The 20,904-nt window shown below is 30.8% G+C and overlaps 1 protein-coding gene across 2 annotated transcripts; it reads right to left on the reverse strand.

The window, feature by feature from the left end:
• Positions 1-684: 684 nt before the first annotated feature.
• On the reverse strand, positions 685-3,082 carry LOC108215183 (uncharacterized). Of its 2 annotated transcripts, none has more exons than XM_017387566.2 (4): positions 2,540-3,082; positions 1,704-1,814; positions 1,239-1,328; positions 685-1,130 (listed from the first exon to the last, which is right to left on the reverse strand). In XM_017387566.2, the coding sequence occupies exons 1-4, from the start codon at positions 2,804-2,806 to the stop codon at positions 1,056-1,058; spliced, it is 543 nt and encodes a 180-aa protein (XP_017243055.1). In that variant the 5' UTR covers positions 2,807-3,082; the 3' UTR covers positions 685-1,055. The 2 variants fall into 2 exon arrangements, with proteins under 2 accessions (XP_017243055.1, XP_017243056.1); XM_017387567.2 differs by having other exon boundaries at positions 1,248-1,328; positions 2,540-3,051.
• Positions 3,083-20,904: the final 17,822 nt, after the last annotated feature.

The following is a 20,904-nucleotide window of genomic DNA, read 5'->3' on the forward strand; positions in this document are numbered from 1 at the left end:
ACTGCCAAACAAGTACATCTCACTATCATGATTCATGTCTGTGCAGGGTTGTGACTGATGCACAGAACTACCTCACCTCTGAATATATTAATTCTGTATCTCTCTGAATCTGTTGGATGTTGACACTGGATTCATACAGGAGCACACTTGCTCATAGTATGTGGCTAAGATTAAACATGATAGCTTGTTTTGCATGAATTATGCCCCAAAGATGGACGTCCGTGATCCACTCTTCAACCCATATAATGGGATTTCGGGTGAGGGCGAATATTAAAGTATAAGATCCATAAAAAAGCCTCCTCTAATACCTTAAGATTTTAGATGGAATGGTTCTCTGCATGTTTTGCATGAATGAGTTTACAATACATCTTCATATTTTCGGACCCAGCAATATTATCACACTAATATTACTAGACTGCATATATCATTCAGCTATATTTCCTGTTTTTGCAAGGGCCTCAACCTTATTAGCCTCATTGTCGAGGACTATGAAAGAGTATGATTATTACATGTGCAACAATTTAATGAAACAGTATGATCATTAGATTGGATAAAAGTTGGAAACCATAACTCTTGCACTGAATGTGAATGGGGAAAGAACATAAACCAAGAACAAAATTTACGACAACTCGAGAACCCAACAAATTCCTACTATTGCTACATTGAAAGCAGGATAAGAAGACATTCACAAAGTAACTAACTTATTAAAACGCCAAACACATCAGTTACATACACATACTAGACCAACTGAAAATAAGCGATGTATGAACATCTACCAAAGTATTACAAAGACAGACTAACTAAAATTGTCTGATAATTACTAAACTAGCCACCTTTTTAGATTACAACCCTGATGTTAATCATCCTGCACTTCTTCATCTGAACTGAATTTTGGTTAACTGTGGCATAGCTTATCGGAAACAGCAAAACCCAAAACACCCATATGTAAAAAAAAATAGAAAAATCCTGAAAAGTAAGCCAAACTGCCATATATAGCTAGAACATAATCTTCACACAGCCCTAAGAAGTCATCAGCGATACATTTTGTTCATCATTCAGCGTGTACTTTCTATGCTCTTGCTTAGCTCGTCCAGCTTCTTTATCCTCAGAGTCTCGCTTTCGTTTACCAGCTATTTAACAGATAACAAGAATAATCAAAATCTGATAAAAAATCAAATCTTCAAGGACACAAAGACTTATTAAAGATGAGATGAAAGAGTGTAATCCTGTCAACTTACATTGCTTACCTCCATCAACCTTCCAACCAACTGTACCTTCTCCTTGTTCTTCTCATTATAAGCCTCGAGAGCTTCTTTGTACTCTTTCTCCTGTGACAAATTAAATCTCGAAACTTGAATATATTTAAGGCTCTTAAATTACTTCAAGTCGCTGAAGTACCAAACTTTCTGATCCACCTCAACTACGCGGACTATTATACTTTAGTATTTCCAAATTTGAGGATTAGTAGTATGGCCTAAACTTAATCTATATAACTCACTCTAGTCATGATACAATTAAAGAACAGCACTCAAGAAAGATTTTAATCTTCTCTGTCATCAACAACAAAGGTAGTAGGGTACCTTGATGGTACTCTATCCACATATAATATATGTGTAAAAACAATATAAATTTCACCTTAATGTCAACAAACTGTAATACCACATTATAGAGAGGGCGCACAAGGTGGTTAATAAGATGTTTACCTTCTTCTGGCAGGTTTGTCCTAATGGCTTGAGTTCTTTGTTGACCAAATCAATTTTCTTACGAACAACTCCAACTTCCTTCTTCATTGGATCAGCCAGTCCTTCAAGTTCCTGTTAAGTGATCAAATTATAATAACCATCAAGCATATACAACAGACTGAAAAAAGAATTTAACAAAGATCCCTCATTTCTGAACTCACAAAACTATCTAACACCAACACTTCCTCAAATGACAATACATACAGAGTGGAGAAACATGCACAGAGAGTGGATGTATAAACAGATCGAAATCGATCTGAATCTGAATGATTCTTCCCAAAAAGTTCTATAAATATGTATCCCAATTCTTTACAGCTCAAGGTAAATTCAACATCACTAAGTAGACTAATCTCACAAATCCAACTTTGTAAACCCTTTTCACAGAAATATCAAATTCCTCTACATCACCAGATAAAACCCAAATTCAAGTGACTAACATGAACAATAGATCTTCAGCAAAACAAGAAAACAATCAAAAAAAAAAAAACAATCTGGCCACAGAACCCAATATTTCTAAAACATAACTATAAGCAACAAAGAATCACACAAACCAAAAATTAAATTATTTAAAAATATAATAATAGTTAAATTAGGCCAAAATCAAATCTGAACTTTCTCCAACACCACCCTCATCATTTTCACCTACACAATCACCCAAAACCCAAACCTCAGGCACAAAACTCTCACACACCTCCAGATCTACAAAAAACACAACACACCCACATCACAAAACACCCAGATCACACACAAAACCCCCAAATCTAAACAACCCAGATGAAAAAACAGTAAGATTATACCTCACGAATGACAGCAAGACGCTTAGTCTCCTCCTCAATCCTCGACATCTGAGCAAGAACCCTCTCTCTAACCTCCAGCTTCTTCTTCTCAATCTCTTCTTCCTTGGCTCTAAAAGTATTGAGAGCAGACTTAGACATGTCCTCATCATCTTGAAGAGTCATGCTATTGCTCCCATTGAAGCTGGGATTGCTTGACATTTGACTACCTGATGATTGCATCAGTGTTTGCAGCTGCTGGCTCTGTATCATCTCTTTCTCCCCACACATATAAACACTCAGGTGTGTGTAGTTCTTGAATTTTCTTTGGTTTAAGCACTTTTTTTTTTAATCTCTTTTGCTTTTGCTTTGAGAAGGGGGAAGAGTTGGGGTGTTTTTATGAGGGAAATGAAAATGGGAGGAGCTGAGTTGGGTTACTTTTGTTATCAGGACAGCTTGGCTTGTGGTTTTGCAACCCCTTAGTTAAATCCTTAATTTATGTTTTGTTGTGTGTGTGTTTATTATCAGGACAGCTTGGTTGGCTTTTCTCTGCGACCCACATCGAACAAATTTTTAAAGAAAATATGTGTGTGTTTTTGTGTGTGTAGTGTGTACTGTACCAAAAGAAACATGCAAGGGAAATGACCCAACTGCCGATCACATTATCCAACTCACATTTTTGGGTGATGCGTTCGGAATTCGGAATTCGAAACTGAATATAAAATTGAAGAAATTATATAACAAACTAAATATAAATTATGTGCATATTAATATTTGAATATATTTATTCAAAGTGAAAATGAAGCACTATGAATTCATACGTATATTTTTGCATTTATATGTTCCTTCAGTCCCGATCAATTGTATACGTTTTTTTTCTTCACTGGTCGACACGCGTTTTAAGACTCTTACAAAACATAGTCCTATAACTTATTTCTAAAATTTTCATTATTTGTATAAAATTATAAATGTTATATTTTTATACTGAAAAAAATATCTTAAAAATAAGTTGCTGAATTATATTTTATTGAAGTATTAAAATCCGTGCTGCATCCCCGTCTTTCAATGTATACTATTGATCGGGACGGAGGGAGTATCGAATACTTATAACATTTTAACAATTATTTTATTTTATTATATTTAAAATAAGTCATTTGACTTTTTAACACACGTTTCTAAATTCTTATACTCCTACTTGAAATCATGTGTTTTCCTTAACTTCGGTTTATAGAATTTGTTGGTTGGTATGCATCTTGAGCTGATTTGAAGATTGATTGTTTAAATTGTTAATTTTAAAATTTTAACTTTCTAATTTGTAATATTTTTGTGAGAAATTTATAGTATTAGTTATGTATTTTTATCCTAATAATAATAATAATAAATAATTTTAAATTATACTGAATACGCGAACAAAAAATGTTGGCGCTTGCATTCTTAAAGTAAATAAATATACATAGTGGCCGTATATCGTAATCTTAATCAATTGAGTAACCGATTTCGTAACGCTAACAACTTTTTCTTGGTTATTGATGATAATTTTTTAAAATAGCCAGTTGATGATTAGAGTTGCCAAACCGTGCTTGTATCATACCTACACAGTACACCAGATGAGTAAAATATATTCTATTTTGAATTGCCAGAAAAATATTTCTTTAATCTCTTTACTTTTCACAAACTGAAATGAATTTTGAAATATTATTCTTATATACATTTTCCTGAACAATTCGTTATAAAAATCATCTATGTCCCTAATTAATCCTATTTTGATTTTAATATTTTATAGTAATCAAATATATAAACTTTTGACTACGGATTAAATCTTGTTTTTATTATATAAATAGTTACAATTTCAATATTAAAATAGACTAGTTTTGATTTTTATTGACATAATTGTTCTTTTCTTTTAAGCATAATTGTTCTCTCTTTTTTTACAAACAAAGGATTTTATTAATACGCGCAAATCCAGCCGGGACAACCCCCCGAACTGTCAACTACAATCTCATTGTGAAACAAAGAACGAACTAAACAAACTAGTCATTTTGTTTTTAGATCGCTTAACAAATTGAATATTCATATTCTTTGATCTAAAAAGTATTACAATGATATCTCAAACAATCCAACCTACATCAGTTATGAAATTAGTAGTCTCGCAGTTGACTTTCACATAAACATCATCTGTAGCCCAATGTTCAGAACTATGAGTCAAATCAACTGATCCTCGAGCACCAAACGTCCCAAAACATGAACAATTATTTGTTGTGAAAGGTGAGCTCTTGCGGTATCCACCATCGTTCAGAAATTGATGCGAGTCTTATCGATCTCCCAAAATACCTTATAAATCCTTTTCAGATTGATAATCGAACGACACATCAAGACACATAAAAATACCAAAACATAAACCCAAAAAGATGGGGACATCCAAAAAGATGGGCACACAACCTTGATAACAAGGTACTCAAACAAGATTAGATCTTGATTTTATTGAAAAACTTTTAAAATAATAGAGGGGATGAGAGAGCGAAGAAGTTAATTGATGAGAAGATGAAGATTTGGGAGGCGGAGAAGTGACGGCTGAAACCCTAACATGAGACATAATTGTTTTTGTTAGAGCAACTCCAAGGCATTAGACCTCTTAGATAAAAGTGTTTATGTGGCACCTACATGGCATCTATGTGGCACATTTTAGATCATAGGTAAAAATTCTACACTCCAACCATGACCCCTTAGCAAAAAAATATAAATAACTAAAATTGGGGTTGCTACATTTGTAAAACATCTAAAGCTATTATGTATAATTTTAGATAATATAATTATACATAATACCATTGGAGTGAAATTAGAACCTCTTAGCTATAATTTTAGATGATTATTTATATATCATATTATAGCTAACAAATATAAATAAGACTCTTGGAGATGCTCTTATATATTGATATTGTATATAATTTCCCTCAAACTAGAACGGCTGTTTTCATCCGTGAAGAATCACAATTATTGTCTTAATACACGACACACTAGGAAGTAGGAACGGCCAAGATTTGAGGAAATTAGAGATTCGGACCGTTGGAATCTGGTTGCAAGTAAAGGCATACTCTCCCCACGTGCTTACTACGTTGGCATTAGGTCGTTGGCACAACTTGCATCTTGATTGAGTCTGAACTACTATATACTTGTATAAAATCGTCTCATAGCTCCAAGCTGGCAACTTCTCACTAAAACAAATAAATGATAAAAAATTATTGGATGTAAAAATTATTAACATATTAATAAAATATGATAAATTATATTTAAAATGATTATTTATATTTTTATAAAATAAAATTTTTCATTAGAAAAACAAAAAAATTCAACTTTTCTGATTCTGACATATAAATCAAAAATGTAATTTATAAAATTTTTATCCAAACAATAGAGATAAGCTGAGATGGGTGAACACCATCGTAATATATGAATTTTTAAGGTTGACCAATTGCTTTTGTGTCATGCCAACCTAAATTACAACACATAATAATTATACTCCATGATTAACAAAGTTAACGCGTATCTTAGATTCTTGGCCACGAACCTAACCATGATTAGCACTACAAATTACATTATTTTATTTTTAATTAGTTGTGCGATACTGCTATGAACAACATTTTAGACGTCTCTAGAAGGTGCAACAGCCGGAAAGTGGAAGTTTAATATGAGTAATTTGGAGGATTAACAATTGTTAATCGCAATGCCCAATGAGAATCAGTCTGATTCAATCAGAGAATGTACATTATTAGTAACTTTTAATGAGTATGAATAAATATATAAAGCTCCTGTTTGCTGTAAAACGAGACTTGTATACAAAGGCACAGTAGACAGCGCATAGAATATGGGTGCTGTCACCTGTCACTCTGTCAGTCTCAAATGTGTGTATACAGGCGTTGCTTCACACAAAAGATATGCATTTTTATATTATGCATATCGCTCATCTTTTGATGTTTTAGTAATTACTAGCTTTTAACCCGCGCGAACCACGGGCGAGTATATAGTTCGTATTTTATTATTTATAATTTAAATTTTAAAATCATTTTATTAGTATTTTAATATTGATGGATTGAATTTTAGTTATATTATATTATTCAGCTGACTATATTTTTCCCCGATTACTTGAAAATACCCTAATAAATATGTATATAAACATTTAATCCAGATTTAGTACACGTAGATTTAAAAATAAAAAAATAAAAAAATTCAAATCTTTTCCAAACATAGACGATTGTGTAATACCTTTGAAAGATTCAGTAATCTAATCAATCGAATTTTAATGTAATTTTGTAATCTTGGTTTTTTTGACAACAGAAACTTTCAAGATTAAGATTAGAAAAGGTTATGTAATGGTTCGTGTTTATATTGAAATAGAACACGTTAAATTAAAAAAAAGTTATATAAAGGTTCTTGTTGAAAAAAGATATTCAAAATTGTATATTTATAATTTTATTTGTAACATCATTATAATTTTTTTAATGAAATATTAAATGATAATATATTGTTATGAGAGTTTTTAGTATTTGAACTGTTTAACAATATAATACTAATAGATAGACTCCAAATTTGTAGACTTGTAGTACCAAACCAAAAATTATAACTAAAATCTTGGACTACAAATTATACCCATGTTGGTTTATTATAGTATAGTATAGATTTCAAGGGTCCTACGTACGTAGTGACGGTTTATTTAATATATTGATTTCAAATTATTCATAAATTTAATATGTGGGATTATAATAAAATTCTATCATGTACAACGTATTTTAAAATGAGTATATTATATAAATTATTTCTAACATATACATGCCGTCCTATATTGTGTAAGTCATCTCTAACATATACATATCGGATAAAAAACACTTATCTCAGTATCAAGAGTAGTAGATATGTTGGATCGTTATGGAAGATGATGAATCCATGACCATAAAGAAAGTGCTACGTTGATTGTATGCAGATCAGAACATAAAAGTGTTCCATGTTATGAAATATAAAGGTGGATGACTTTTGGCTCTTGGATTGACCTCATGACTTTTGGCTCTTGGATTGACCTATCAATAATGTATGTGACTTTTGACTTTTCACTTGTCTTGTAACTTATCTACCAAGGACCTATAAAAGCCACTTGTTGAGCTTGCAATGTGATGAGATGAATAATACAATCATGTCTACTTCTTTTCTCTTGTCTAGCTCTCTCAACTTTCTTTCTACATATATTATTACATAACACGTTATCAGCACGATATGCTTTTTCATTTTGTTATATGTTGTACGGCTCCCTCTTCAATTTTGTTTGTAAGACTACTCTCCTGCTTTGTTCACAAATTCTTGTACTTGATATCTTAAGAGGATCGATGAAGATTGTTCTTGCTACGAGAAGTTTGTTGTTCTTCCGAATTAGTGGTCTTACAAAAACGACATTCTTGAAGTAAGGAATCTTGAACTCAAATGAATTGATCATCAAATCATAAGATTTTAAGGTAAGCCTCCCTTCACCATTCTTTTCATTTTATGGTACTATACTAAATTTATATGTTTGAGTGATGCTAGTTTTGATATTCTCATAAAATTATACTAAATTAGTTGTACATTAAAATTGAGAAGTTTTGGATATTTTTGAAATAGTCCCTTAATTTTCTATAACTTCAACTAGTTAGTATTCTTGATATGATACATGTAAGTTGTGAATTCATCCAATTATACATAAATTGAATCATTTTAGATGTTTACATGTTTTTAAGTTTGCTTTTGGAATAGCTTTTGAAATAATAGATTTTGGATGTGGATGTTTATAGTTTTTGGAGTTAGTATAGACTGATATGGATATGCTTTAGTCTCTTATGGATTTAAACACATTATTTGGATATTTTTGGATTTGAGTAAATTATTTTGACTCTTTTGGATTTGAATAATTCTTTGGATTTCAATAAACTATTTTAGACTCTTTTGGAATTGGATGAAATATTTTGGATCTCTGTTCTCGGCTCTCTTGGAATCTGAATATGTGTGAGATACTTGTTTTTTTTTACTAATGAAAACCATGTTGCTATTTTTTCTGCCATATTATATTTTCAGTGATCATTATATATAATTTTGATGATTACCTTCGGTGGATTACTATAGATTTATATATTATGTCACTCTCAAAATATGTGTAGAATTCATGTGATGATTCTCACTTGCGTTCTCTTTCTCGTACACTACATTATTTTTAATTTGACAAATAGGATATATGAAAATTTTATATTTGTGTACATGTGATCAATTTATTATGAATCCATAAAAAAGAAATCATAATTTATTAATGTCTCTCTAATCCAGAAATTGTACATGATTAATATATAGTAAGTCGTCCTAATCTTTAAAAGGTCATGAGTCATATGTGCTCCACTTTATCCTAAAATTGATTTTTCTCAGGTCATTATCTATTTCATATGAGTTTAAATTGATAGTAAGCTTTATTAATGAATTGGCTAATTTTTCTATGAGAGAGATAAAAATTCTATATCATTCTTATCTATGTACATTATGTATGACCTTACCTCTAGTCTTTGTCTATGTATCTCGGATTAATATATGATACACGAATCCTTATTTGTCCATATTTAATCTTTCTTCTTAGAGGACATCCCAAATTTTGAGATAGTTAAAACTTTATATATTATGGTTTGGAAGAGATGGCTTATGGGCACACATTATGTCTTGCTCACATATTAAATATATTACATATTCATGCTTCAAATAAGTGATATTATGTGATCTCTATGTGATATTATTGATGTTGATAGAATGTTAATATCACTCCATGTCTTTAAATTTAAAATTGATTTAAAACTTAACATTTGTAAAAGTGATTTTTTTTATCTCACTTGAGCTACATGATGTTGGTATTATCGACAGCACCTATTTGACGTTGTTTTTAATAGATTGATTGTATATAATTGCACCCAGAAGTTGCACGTAATAACAACTAGAAGTTGTCTCTCTATAATAAAATTCTTTTATCATCACACATTGACATTGTGTTTAATTTTTTGTGAAATTTCTAATGGATATTGATCATATTTTTCATAAATATAATATTGAGCGAGGTCTATAAAATCAATGTTGTGTGTTTAAACACTTGATTACATTCCAGAAGAGTGATATAGTAGAATAATATTCAAATCATGAGTTTATCCTAGATGATATAATATCCCTGAAGGATGGTTCTATATAAAGAATAGTATAATATTTGGATATAATAGATTTTGATTAAATAAATATTATATTATGTCCCGCAGATACAATATTATGCAATTGATGAAATATTTGGGGTGTTAAATGCATGAGTTGATATCGTGACTAAATGTGGTTTACTAAATTTGAATTATTGATGAAATGATTATGAATTGCAACAAATGATATCGTACCATTATGTGACAGTATTAGAAAATCATAGGATATCAACCATGATAGTAGCAATGGTCATGACATTACAAATTCTTTAAGTCATATTCTTATTATGTGTATAAGGAATATTTCTCTTGATTGATATAAAGATGACTAGTATCAATATTTCATATCTAAAATGAGTCATCCAAAGGGGAGGATTATATAGGATGCCTCATTATAGTTTTTCTAAATATAAGATTCGGGAAGAGAAAGTATAAGGCTCCGGAAGAGCATGTATAAGGCTCTCGAAGAGCATGTATATTTTTATCTACTCTCAGAAGTACATTTTACTCCAGAAGAGCATATAAAGTATTGATGCAATTATTCTCTCCCAAGAAAATTGAAGAATAAAATTTATATAATTTATCGCATTGAGATATTAAGGCCTTTAAATAGTGAATCTAATTCATGACACTAAAAGTAATTTGGATAAAGATTCTCCACTAATTTATAATAAGCATAATTGAAATTGATTTTGAAGTAAACCAGAAGTTTACTTATAAGTTTACAGTTTGGCCTGACTAGCTAAGCCACCTTAATTTGTTAAAGATGCGAATAGTAATTTTATATGCACTTTTGTTGAAGAACCTGTAGATTCTTCTTCTCAGTGGTACATATATTATTTGCTTATAAAGGAAAATTGATCACCAGCAAAGATATAATTGTGATTTATCATCTTTGAGAATAAATTAATGAAGATATGGCATGAGATGAAAATATCATATTGTTGAACAGTGAGATATTTTGTGAAATATATGGTTGTATACAAAAGTATTATCAACTCGCAGCCTGACGTATGCGAGATTCATTATTTAAAATATATGTTTATAATGCTGGTGCATCTCATAATGAGTATTATCTCAAATTAATGATTATTTTGTATCACATATTTATCGATTCGCATCATCATATAAACAAAATTTTCATAATCTCTCCCCATTTAAATAAATTATTTGGTCATCACAGATTTTCCACCACATTAGTAAGATCGATTCCTCAATTGGATATATATTACATATGAATACATTTGGAATCATCAATATGTATTTGTTGTGACTTGATTTAATGAGTTTGTTTTCCCAAAATCAGGGGGAGAACATAAATAGCCGGTGAAAGTAGAAATATGAGAATGAGTTATCATTGCCTCATCTTGATCCTCAAAACAAAGAATATGAACCAGAAGTTCATAAGATAATTCATTTTGATGACCAGAAAATATATGTCATGGACACCGGCTACATATGCTCCTATGATTTAAATGTCGCAGAAGGACAACCTCAAGATACTACTATGTCTAAAGAACGCCTGAAGTGTGATAGGCAAGTTGGTTCCATATCTTATACAAAAAAAAAGTTGAAAAGGAGCAATAATTGATGATGGCTAGATTGAGAAATCAATAATTTTTGAATGATCTCCGGAAGAGATTATAGACATGGCATTGAAGGATCTCCAGAAGAGATTATAGACATGACAAATTAGAGAAAATAAAAGTAATGAAAACTATTGAGATTTCGATATATTATGCCTTGTCCAGAATGAAGTGGAACCATAAATCGAATCGACGTCGATGATATTTATAGAACTTGAGGTTATTGATAACAATGAGGATCATGAAGCAGAATTTGTTAGAAAATATTGATAACATTGGCCAAAGAATAAATGATATAATTGAGGCAATTACAAAAAAAAATTATTTGGACCAGTAGTCCTCTCACACCAGAAGTTGTGAAAGTGGTGCGCCCTATGAATCATTATCTCTAAAAAAAGTAGAGAGAAATTTTTGAAACTGCAGTTCACACACCCAAAGGTGTTAAGTCAGTGGGATATGTATGATTATTTGTGCGAAAATAAAATGAAATTATAGATATGTAAAGCTCAAATAATTGTATGATAACCTTGTGTTAGTTATGAAGAGTAATAGTATTTGTGGTGGAAATGATTATTTGATTGCGAAATAATCCCGCAATATGTGAATGTTCAATTTAAGTTTTATACGACCCACTTGACAATAATCATCCTAGAAGGATCTTAACTGCCAGAAGCAGTATAATAAACTCTCGAGAACTATACCCTCTCAAATGTAAAAGGGATTCTGGACAAATACGTGTTATCATTGTATATCTATAGGTGACAACTCATAAAGTCTCTGGCCAGAGCAGATGGAAACTAGAATGTGTTTCTAGTTAACATTGAATTGAGTTGCACCTGATGTTATATTATGTGATAAAGTGTTTTTTGGTGTATATATTGAAAGAAGAATTACTCTTAGATGAATGATATGTTGTCATATGGGAATCCCAGAAGGATTATAAATACACGATGGTACACTGACTTTTCTGAACACTTGAAAGAAATTCTCAGTCCTGAGGTACCGTATCTAAGTAAACTATGACATGTTTTATCATACATGGTTTGACATAATTATTTAAAGTAAGTCTCCGCTTTCGGTTAGTGTTCATTGTTAAGGGATCGCTCGCTTTAAGAGCGTGTTAATCCTGAACTTACAAAGTGATTTTATTCGATCTCCACTAACATATTCTATAAAGTTTTAAGCTAATTTTGCAGGCGTAAAGAAATAGGGGATCAAAAGTTGAATAAATTATAGTGGATATTTTCTTTTGCTATGAATTTAATTGTTGTAGGCAGCATCACATGCAAGGAATGATGATTAAAGGAATCCAACAGATTTCTTCACAAAGGCACTTCCTACTACTCATTTCGAGAAATGAGTGCACGGGATGAGCATACTTCGACATATTTACTGATTTTTATAGTTATATCGTGACATGGGGGAGACATAAACGATATGTTTTTATTTTGTACAACTCATGTACTCTTTTTCCTTCACTAGGTTTTTCCCACTGGGTTTTTCCTAGTAAGGTTTTAACGAGGCATGACGTTGATACAAGTCATCCAAGGGGGAGTGTTATGAAATATAAAGGTGGATGACTTTTGGCTCTTGGATTGACCTCATGACTTTTGGCTCTTGGATTGACCTATCAATAATGTATGTGACTTTTGACTTTTCACTTGTCTTGTAACTTATCTACCAAGGACCTATAAAAGCCACTTGTTGAGCTTGCAATGTGATGAGATGAATAATACAATCATGTCTACTTCTTTTCTCTTGTCTAGCTCTCTCAACTTTCTTTCTACATATATTATTACATAACATTCCATTGATTATAAAGCTGTCACAGCATCGTATACCAAACGGTGAGAGCATATATATAATCATCCGAAAAGTAATAAATTTTCGACTCCGTTTCTTTTTACTTTACTCATTTGAAATGTCGGGACTGTTCATAATATGAGACAAGTGATTACTTTACGCCAAATCTATAAAACCAAATATAGTCATGAGTGATTTTGTTAGATTCGTATTTATGAGTATTTTAATACGATAAAATTTTTATATTTAATACTAACACGAAACTAAAAATATTAACGATAGAAAATGTGCGTTGACAAACGTGTACAAGGCAAACAGAAAAGTAATATGAGAGTGACGGAGTAACAATTACCGAATGATATTATAAAAAGTATGGCAAAGCAAGGCTACCCGTATTAGCTGGGTAAAGGCGAGAGAATCAGCCGAGGATTTAGGATGAGGTCTAAAACGATTGTTCTTCTTGCTCACTAAATAAGTAAATATATACTACAAAAATACAGAAGTGCAAATCTAGAAACATAATGACATTCTTAATATATATCTGACATTTTGTTGAAAGTCTATTAATATTTGTCTGGTTTTATCTTCGTTGACATTTTTTGAGAATAAAATTTCAAACTTTTTGTATATATAATATATTTTAAACATCATGTCTTGTGTGATATCTACACTACAAAAGATTTAAATTTACTTCCACACATTCGTTTGATTTTTTATCTTGGCACAAATACTCTGGTGTTTGCAAGTTGTAACAGTTGAACAGGTTGAGTATATTTTTAAGCATAAAGTGGCCCATTCATTAGTCGATACACATTACACAACGGCGAGCCAAATGGGAGACCTTTTACTCAAAACAGATCCACAAGGCTTAGGAAGTTTGTGTATAGAGCCCATGAGGCAGTGGGCTTAAAACAATCTTTCCGACCTAGTAATTTTAGTGGGCAAGGTCGTTGACTGAGAGATATAATGTGAATACTCAGTACCTATCCGATTAATGATAAAAGGGAAAATAGATTTTTTTGCCACCCAACTTATTATTTGTTTAGAAACCTCCCACTGAACTATAATTTTTTTCTTTTTTGCCACTAATGGTAGGTTCGGATTTTTTTTTGTCACTAACTTTAGGTTCGGATTTGATTATTAACACTATGTCATTCTTTTTAGATTTAATTGCATTTGGCACCCCTTTGATTTCAGTATGTTACACATTGCACCTAATAGTTTTGGAATAAACACTATGCAGCCCTTTACTTTTAACACGTAGACACTTTGCACCTTTTCCGTTATCTTCTGCGTTCCCTTAACTTTTGAAGCGGCATTTTGGGAAATTTTATTATATTTAATTAAAATCAGACTTTTATTAAATTTTCCAACCATCTAAACGATATTTTTCGGAAATCTATTTTTCAGTTTTCAGCAATATAATAGTGATCTGTGTCTATATCTTTATATGTAGTACTCCATATATGTCCTAGGTAGTTTATCTTAGAGGACGAGAGTACATATTTTTTTTACTCCGAAAGGAAATCTCAAAATTAACTTATAAAATTATATTTATAAAAAGTGAGAACCTTAAAATACGTGACCAGTAGTGGTAAAGAACTATAAAGTCAAGTGATACTATATTTTTGTGGAGTCTTAAAATAATTCATAAAACAAAATTTTTTAGGTTCTTGAAATGCCTGTTAAACTCTCGTACTTCAAGGTAAACTAGCTAAGGGACATATAGATGACTGTATATAATGTTATAGACACATATCATATTACCATAATATTGCAGATTACCACTATGTTTTTATAATGCTAAAAAAATAACATATTTTTAATAATCAAATCAAAACATAACGTTAATGACAAAAAAAAAAAATCCAACGTTTTTTTAAGGAAAAAAAACCAACATTAAATTTTATTCAGAAAAAATAAAATAAAATAATTTTTGAAATTTTTTGGAGTCTCAAAATGCGTGTCCAACTCTCGTCCTCCAAGGTAAACTACCTAGGACACTACATAAAGATATAAACACATATCAGATCGCCATTATATTGCAGACTAACACTATATTTTAATAATACTAAAAAAATAACATAGTGTTAATAATCAAATCCGAACCTAACGTTAGTGACAAAAAAAAGTCCGAACCTAACATTAGTGACAAAAAGGAAAAAAATTATAGTTCAGTAGTAAGTTTCTAAACAAATAATAAGTTGGATGGTAAAAAAATCTATTTTCCCATGATAAAAATATAAATTATACAAATACAGTTGTAATATATTAATATGTATCTGGAAAATTAATCACTTATCGTCTTATAAAGGAGTTGGGCACCTGGAACAATTAAAATAAAAAAAAGGTGGGTTTTACTATAATCAAAAAACTAATTATTTTTGTGATCGTAAATAATTACTTCCTCCCTTTCATATTATATGTCCTTTCTTGAGTACTAGGTGGTCAATTTGATCAAATTTTGATCATTAATTAAAAAATTATTAATTATTTTAAAAATCTGAAAAATAGATTTTGAAGAGAAGTGAAAAGGAACGTCCCTTAAATTACCTCGTATAGCCGTATAGGTTATCAATATATAATGAAAAATGGATATACTCTACGGTGAACTGAAAACAACTGCCAACTGGGTGCGGAAGGAGTATTATACTAGAACTATAGATAGACGAGGTGGGCTTGGAGCAGGTAGCCTGGGATAAATAACATATCAACACATGGTGTCACGTGAGTGAGAAACCGGCGTGCTGCCCTGCGCGTGTATCTCTTTTACTTTTTCTTGCCGTAGGGCCGGTGTGGATGAATTTTGTTTACTACCCCCTCCATTTTGACCTTTGCGCGAAATTCTTAGGGTCTGTTTGGCCGAGAGAAGCAGAAGTGCTTCTGGCTCTTGACCCGTTTGTGTAAAGAAGTAGAAGCACTTTTAAGAAGCTGAGAATGCTAGCTTCTCTCTCACAGCTTCTGCTTCTTTTCCAAACACTTTATTAACTTATTTACTTCTCACTTCTACTTCACTTCTTTAGTATAAGCAAGAAATCACTTCTTTTAAGCTAACCCAAACGGCCCCTTAGATTTAAGCTATCTTCTACTTTTGCATGCCGGTTTGACAAATAAGTTTCATTTATGTGGGAAAAAAAAGCTCCAAATGTGTAGCTTTTTTCTCTTGTCACTGTTGCTTATTTGTTTATATCACTTATAATCGCCTTAGTTATTTTAAACAATAAGTAACTTTTTTTAAACTAAGTCAAACGGCCTCTATATATTTATCTTCTTAAAATTTAGCTGATTATCTTACCTAACCCGGTAATGTATTATCCTTCTAGATATTTTTGTAAGAATAATATTACTCACAGCCTTAACGCTATCATGAAATTTTGCTAGTGTTCAGAAAAGTTAGATTAATACAATTTGTTACTATATATTTAATAATATAACAAAACGCAAATGGTTTCTAACAAAGAAAATATAGGAAAGTAGAGGTCAAAATTGTCAAAAAAAATTTAAAAAAAAAAAAAACATCAATTCAGAATCAGACTGTTTGAAATAGTTATTGGCTAGTGATTGTGACGCCCCAATTCTTAAGCTAACAACTAAAATTTCAAATTAGTATATTTTTTACTTTTCTATATTATTATAATACTACGGTTGGATCGACAAGAAATATTTCTAAAACAAAATAAAATATCATTTCAGGATCAAATATATTTAAAGTACCAATAGTTGACGATTAAAATTCTAAATCAAATATTTTTTTTATTTTTTGATATTTTTGTAACACCATAAAATAAGTATATCCTAACATTTGTGCGCTTAGATCTCAGGAAATAATTTTAAAAACTTTTAAATATTAATTTAATTTTTAAAAAGTAAATTTTCACAAACTATTATTGTTCGTGAACAACTGGAACCGAATTCGATTCTTAACGAACTCAAGTTTTAAAAGGGAAAATAGCCTGAAAATTTTAACGATCAAACTTAACACGTTAAATCGAAAATTCAAACTCAAACTCGATAAGAAACGACTAGACTCAACTTGATTCACTTATGTCGTTATCTTAAAATTATTATATAATACTACTTCCATCCCAAATTAGATGACCCCGTTGACTTTGGGTACACAATTTAAGGTTCATTGACCGCATAGATACATGACTTATTTTTAAAATTTTATTTTTACAAATAAAAATTAAAATATGAAATTTTCATTTACAAAAGAAAAAATAAAAAAATAAATTTCGGAAGTAGACGGTCAATGCACCTAAAGTTACGTGCCCAAAGTCAACGGGGTCATCTAATTTGGGATGGAGGGAGTAACACAATACAGGACTTACGTCCCCAAGTCGTCAGCTACTTTAGTTGAATACATATCAAATTTATCCTTTAATGAATCTTGCTGTCTATATTTTGGATGGGACCGATTTATTATAATACTAACGATGATACATTTTAGTAGTAATTCGCAAATCACAACAACGTTACATTCCAGACCCATTCACTGGTAGATAATATACGTAGATTACACATCAGAAAGGTAACTTTGATGTATACTCCAGAAGATACATGTTAAAACAATAGCTGAGTCATAGAGCACGTATTGAAGTTACATAACTAATTCTTGTTTTAACTAACTTCATATTAGGCTTTATAAAGTGTGTGTTATAAGAAGAAAATTAAACAAAGAGAATGTATATTTATGTGAGTATGTAGTTCACTATACATTAGTAATGAAATTTGTCCAACTCAGCACAAAACTTACAATGCAGGTTTGTTACTGCATAATGTAATGTGGTGGGAGGGGGTTGGTTGGGCCAGACTCCAGAGAGACAATAAATTATTTATCTAATTCTTTTTAGTCATATTTTAAATATTTTTCCTTAACAAATATTTGGTGTTAATACTAAATGACGTTCGATCACTTGGAGGGATGATGAAATTAATTTTGTACAACATGTTTTCTTATGATCTTTGCATCATGTTTTCTTACCATCTCTGTATATCATGCTTATTTCAATTTTACATCATATTTTCTTACAATCTCCATCACAAGAAATATAACCTCGTTTATATCTAGTCATTTTTATTTCATATTTTTTTTTATCATAACAAACTTTGCAAATTTGTTTTAGTATATATTCATTAACAACTACTCTATCAGCATGTGGTTTTTTACGTAAATAGTTTGCAAGAATTTTATACTCTTATAAAATCTAGTATCATGATTTTTTTAAATTTTTTTTCTGAATAAAAATTTAAATGTCAAATTTTTATTCAGACAAATTTTTGAAGAAAAATATATTATGAAACTATATTCTACAAAAACCTCAAAATACGTGTCAAAAAATAACGTAAAGAAGCTAGTGGTACAGAAGGAGTATCTATTTTAAAAAGAAGATTTTATTTGATGAAAGAAGTATTATTAATAGTACAATTGGAACTAGGTCCAAATTAATAATGCAACGAAAGTTATATCGGAACATCCGTTAAAATAAACATACTAGTGATCAGCATAGCTGAGACGGGACATGGCGTAACAAGGCAATGAGAGGAAAAGACAAAATAACACCCACGGCAGGAGACTAGCTGTCTTTGACCATGTATAACGTTTGTATTTTCGCGGTATTCACGTATTTTTACACTGTGTCACTTGTATCAGGCAAGCATCATATGTCAGAAACTGGACCCACCTCTCGAAAAACACCTTTCTCTTTTCTGACACCAAACTTACACACCCTTCCCCCGGATAATAAATTATTGAAATCTATGATCAGAACATAATTTAGAGCATATCCAAAATAAACTCTTGAATACTCCCTCCGTCCTTTTTTACTTGTCCTTTTTGGAAAAATAACGCATCTTAAGAAAATGTTAGTTGGATATCTTGTTTTCATACATATCCCTAATAAATGTAATAAATTAGATAGAGTTGTGTATATATATATATGCTAATCAAACATTGGAAGTTGTTATTTTTTGAAAAAACATACAAAAAGTTGCTTTGAAAAGAGAAGTGGACAAGTAATTTGGGACAAATTTTTTTTTCAAAGTGGACATGTAAAAGGGGACGGAAGGAGTACTACATAAAAAATTTGGCTCTTGATAATAGAGGGTAATTTTAAAAATGATAACTCCAAAAATACTGTCTATATCCTCTCACTATTATATATTTTATTCATATATAAACCCACAATGTCAAAGATTCAAATTCATATAGTGGAGGGAATGAATTTTATTATTAAAAACAAGTTACGAGCCACTACATGACTCTAAAATTAGAGGAGAGAAGAGACTATTAAGCTTTTTAAAAGCTACTAAAAGTCTCTTCAAACTCAATTTTTGATCATCCTTTTTATATCTTAAGTCTAGGAGCTTATCTAAAAGCCGATTAAAGATGCTCTTACACAAACTTGTGCATACCCATAGGCCATATGGCCATATCAGAAAAATTGACATTATTATAAAATATAAAATATGAATATCAAACCGAAGAATACCCAAAATATATTCGATTTAAAAATAGTTATAATTGATAATAGTGCAAGAGAATATGGGCAAACGTCATAAAATTAGGGGCTCAAGGCAAGGTAGTAAAACAATGTAAGCCCTTCGGTAATAAGACCTCGACCTCGATGGAGATGAACTTCACATCTTCACATTTTTAAAGAAGACAGCATATCTCGTGCAATTCAATTTTTTGTCTTAATGTTTATTCATATTATATACTCCCTCCGCTTCAATTTACATGTCCACTTTGAAGAAAATTTTTTGTTTCAAATTAGTTGTCCACTTCAACTTTCAATGCAAAATCATACTACCTCTGTTCCTAAATAATAGTCGTTTTGACTTTTTGCACGTATTTTGAGGTGCAATAAAAACATATTTCTACATGTTATTTTTTAAATTTTCTTTTTTTAAATAAAAATATAGATGTCAAACTTTTATTCAGAAAAAGAAAATTTGAAAAATAATATGTAGAAGTATATTTTTTGGACACCTCAAATTACGTGCACAAAGTCAAAGCGACTATTATTTAGGAACGGAGGGAGTATTTCTAAAGTCAATTCTACTCCACATATCTCTTATTTATATTTCCTAGATCAATCTCATTCCATATGTTATAGTCATTTAATGCATCTAATTTGCCAACATCCACTTTTCTTAAATTGTGTGATTTTTTTAAGGTGAACATCTATTTTGAAACGGAGGGAGTACATGGTTTTTCATTTTTGTCACGTATAAAACATAGAGTTTGTCTAACGTGTGCCCATGAGCACATAAGCAGGACCGGCCCTACAAATTTGGGTGCTTTAGACGAATTTTGAAAATGATGCCCCTATTTGTCAAGATCATAATTGAAAATTTTATATAAATTCAAATTATACATTGGCATGATCAAAAACAATGTTTTAAGATTAATAACACAATCAATTCAAATGTATATAAATATATAAATGTATGAATTTCTCATTATATACTACATATGCATAGATTTTGGTGCCCCTAGGTAGTAGTGCCCTAGGCGATCGTCTTGGTCGCCTTACCCAAGGGCCGACCCTAATACTAAGCACGAATATATTTTTGTGAGATTTTAGTTGGTGTGGTGGTTGTATATATAGAGGTCCGCCATTATTAAGATATGAAAGCCAATAAAAATGAGATAAACAAATAGAATTTCGCATAATGTGCCATGACACAAACTAAAAAAAAGTAAAACATGTACCAACTGTGGAAAGGTTAGTGGTGAAACCAAGTCGAGATTGATTTGTTT

This window comes from Daucus carota, chromosome 3 (assembly GCF_001625215.2).
Source record: "Daucus carota subsp. sativus chromosome 3, DH1 v3.0, whole genome shotgun sequence".
NCBI lineage: Eukaryota > Viridiplantae > Streptophyta > Magnoliopsida > Apiales > Apiaceae > Daucus > Daucus carota.

What these genes read in the sequence shown, in the direction of transcription:
- LOC108215183 (XM_017387566.2), bottom strand. Translation starts at nt 2,806, where the DNA reads ATGTGTGGGGAGAAAGAGATGATACAGAGCCAGCAGCTGCAAACACTG. An exon ending in GACAAACCTGCCAGAAGAAG is followed by an intron (nt 1,329 to 1,703) that starts GTAAACATCTTA and finishes AATTTGTCACAG; the next exon opens with GAGAAAGAGTACAAAGAAGC. An exon ending in GGTTGATGGAGGTAAGCAAT is followed by an intron (nt 1,131 to 1,238) that starts GTAAGTTGACAG and finishes TCTGTTAAATAG; the next exon opens with CTGGTAAACGAAAGCGAGAC.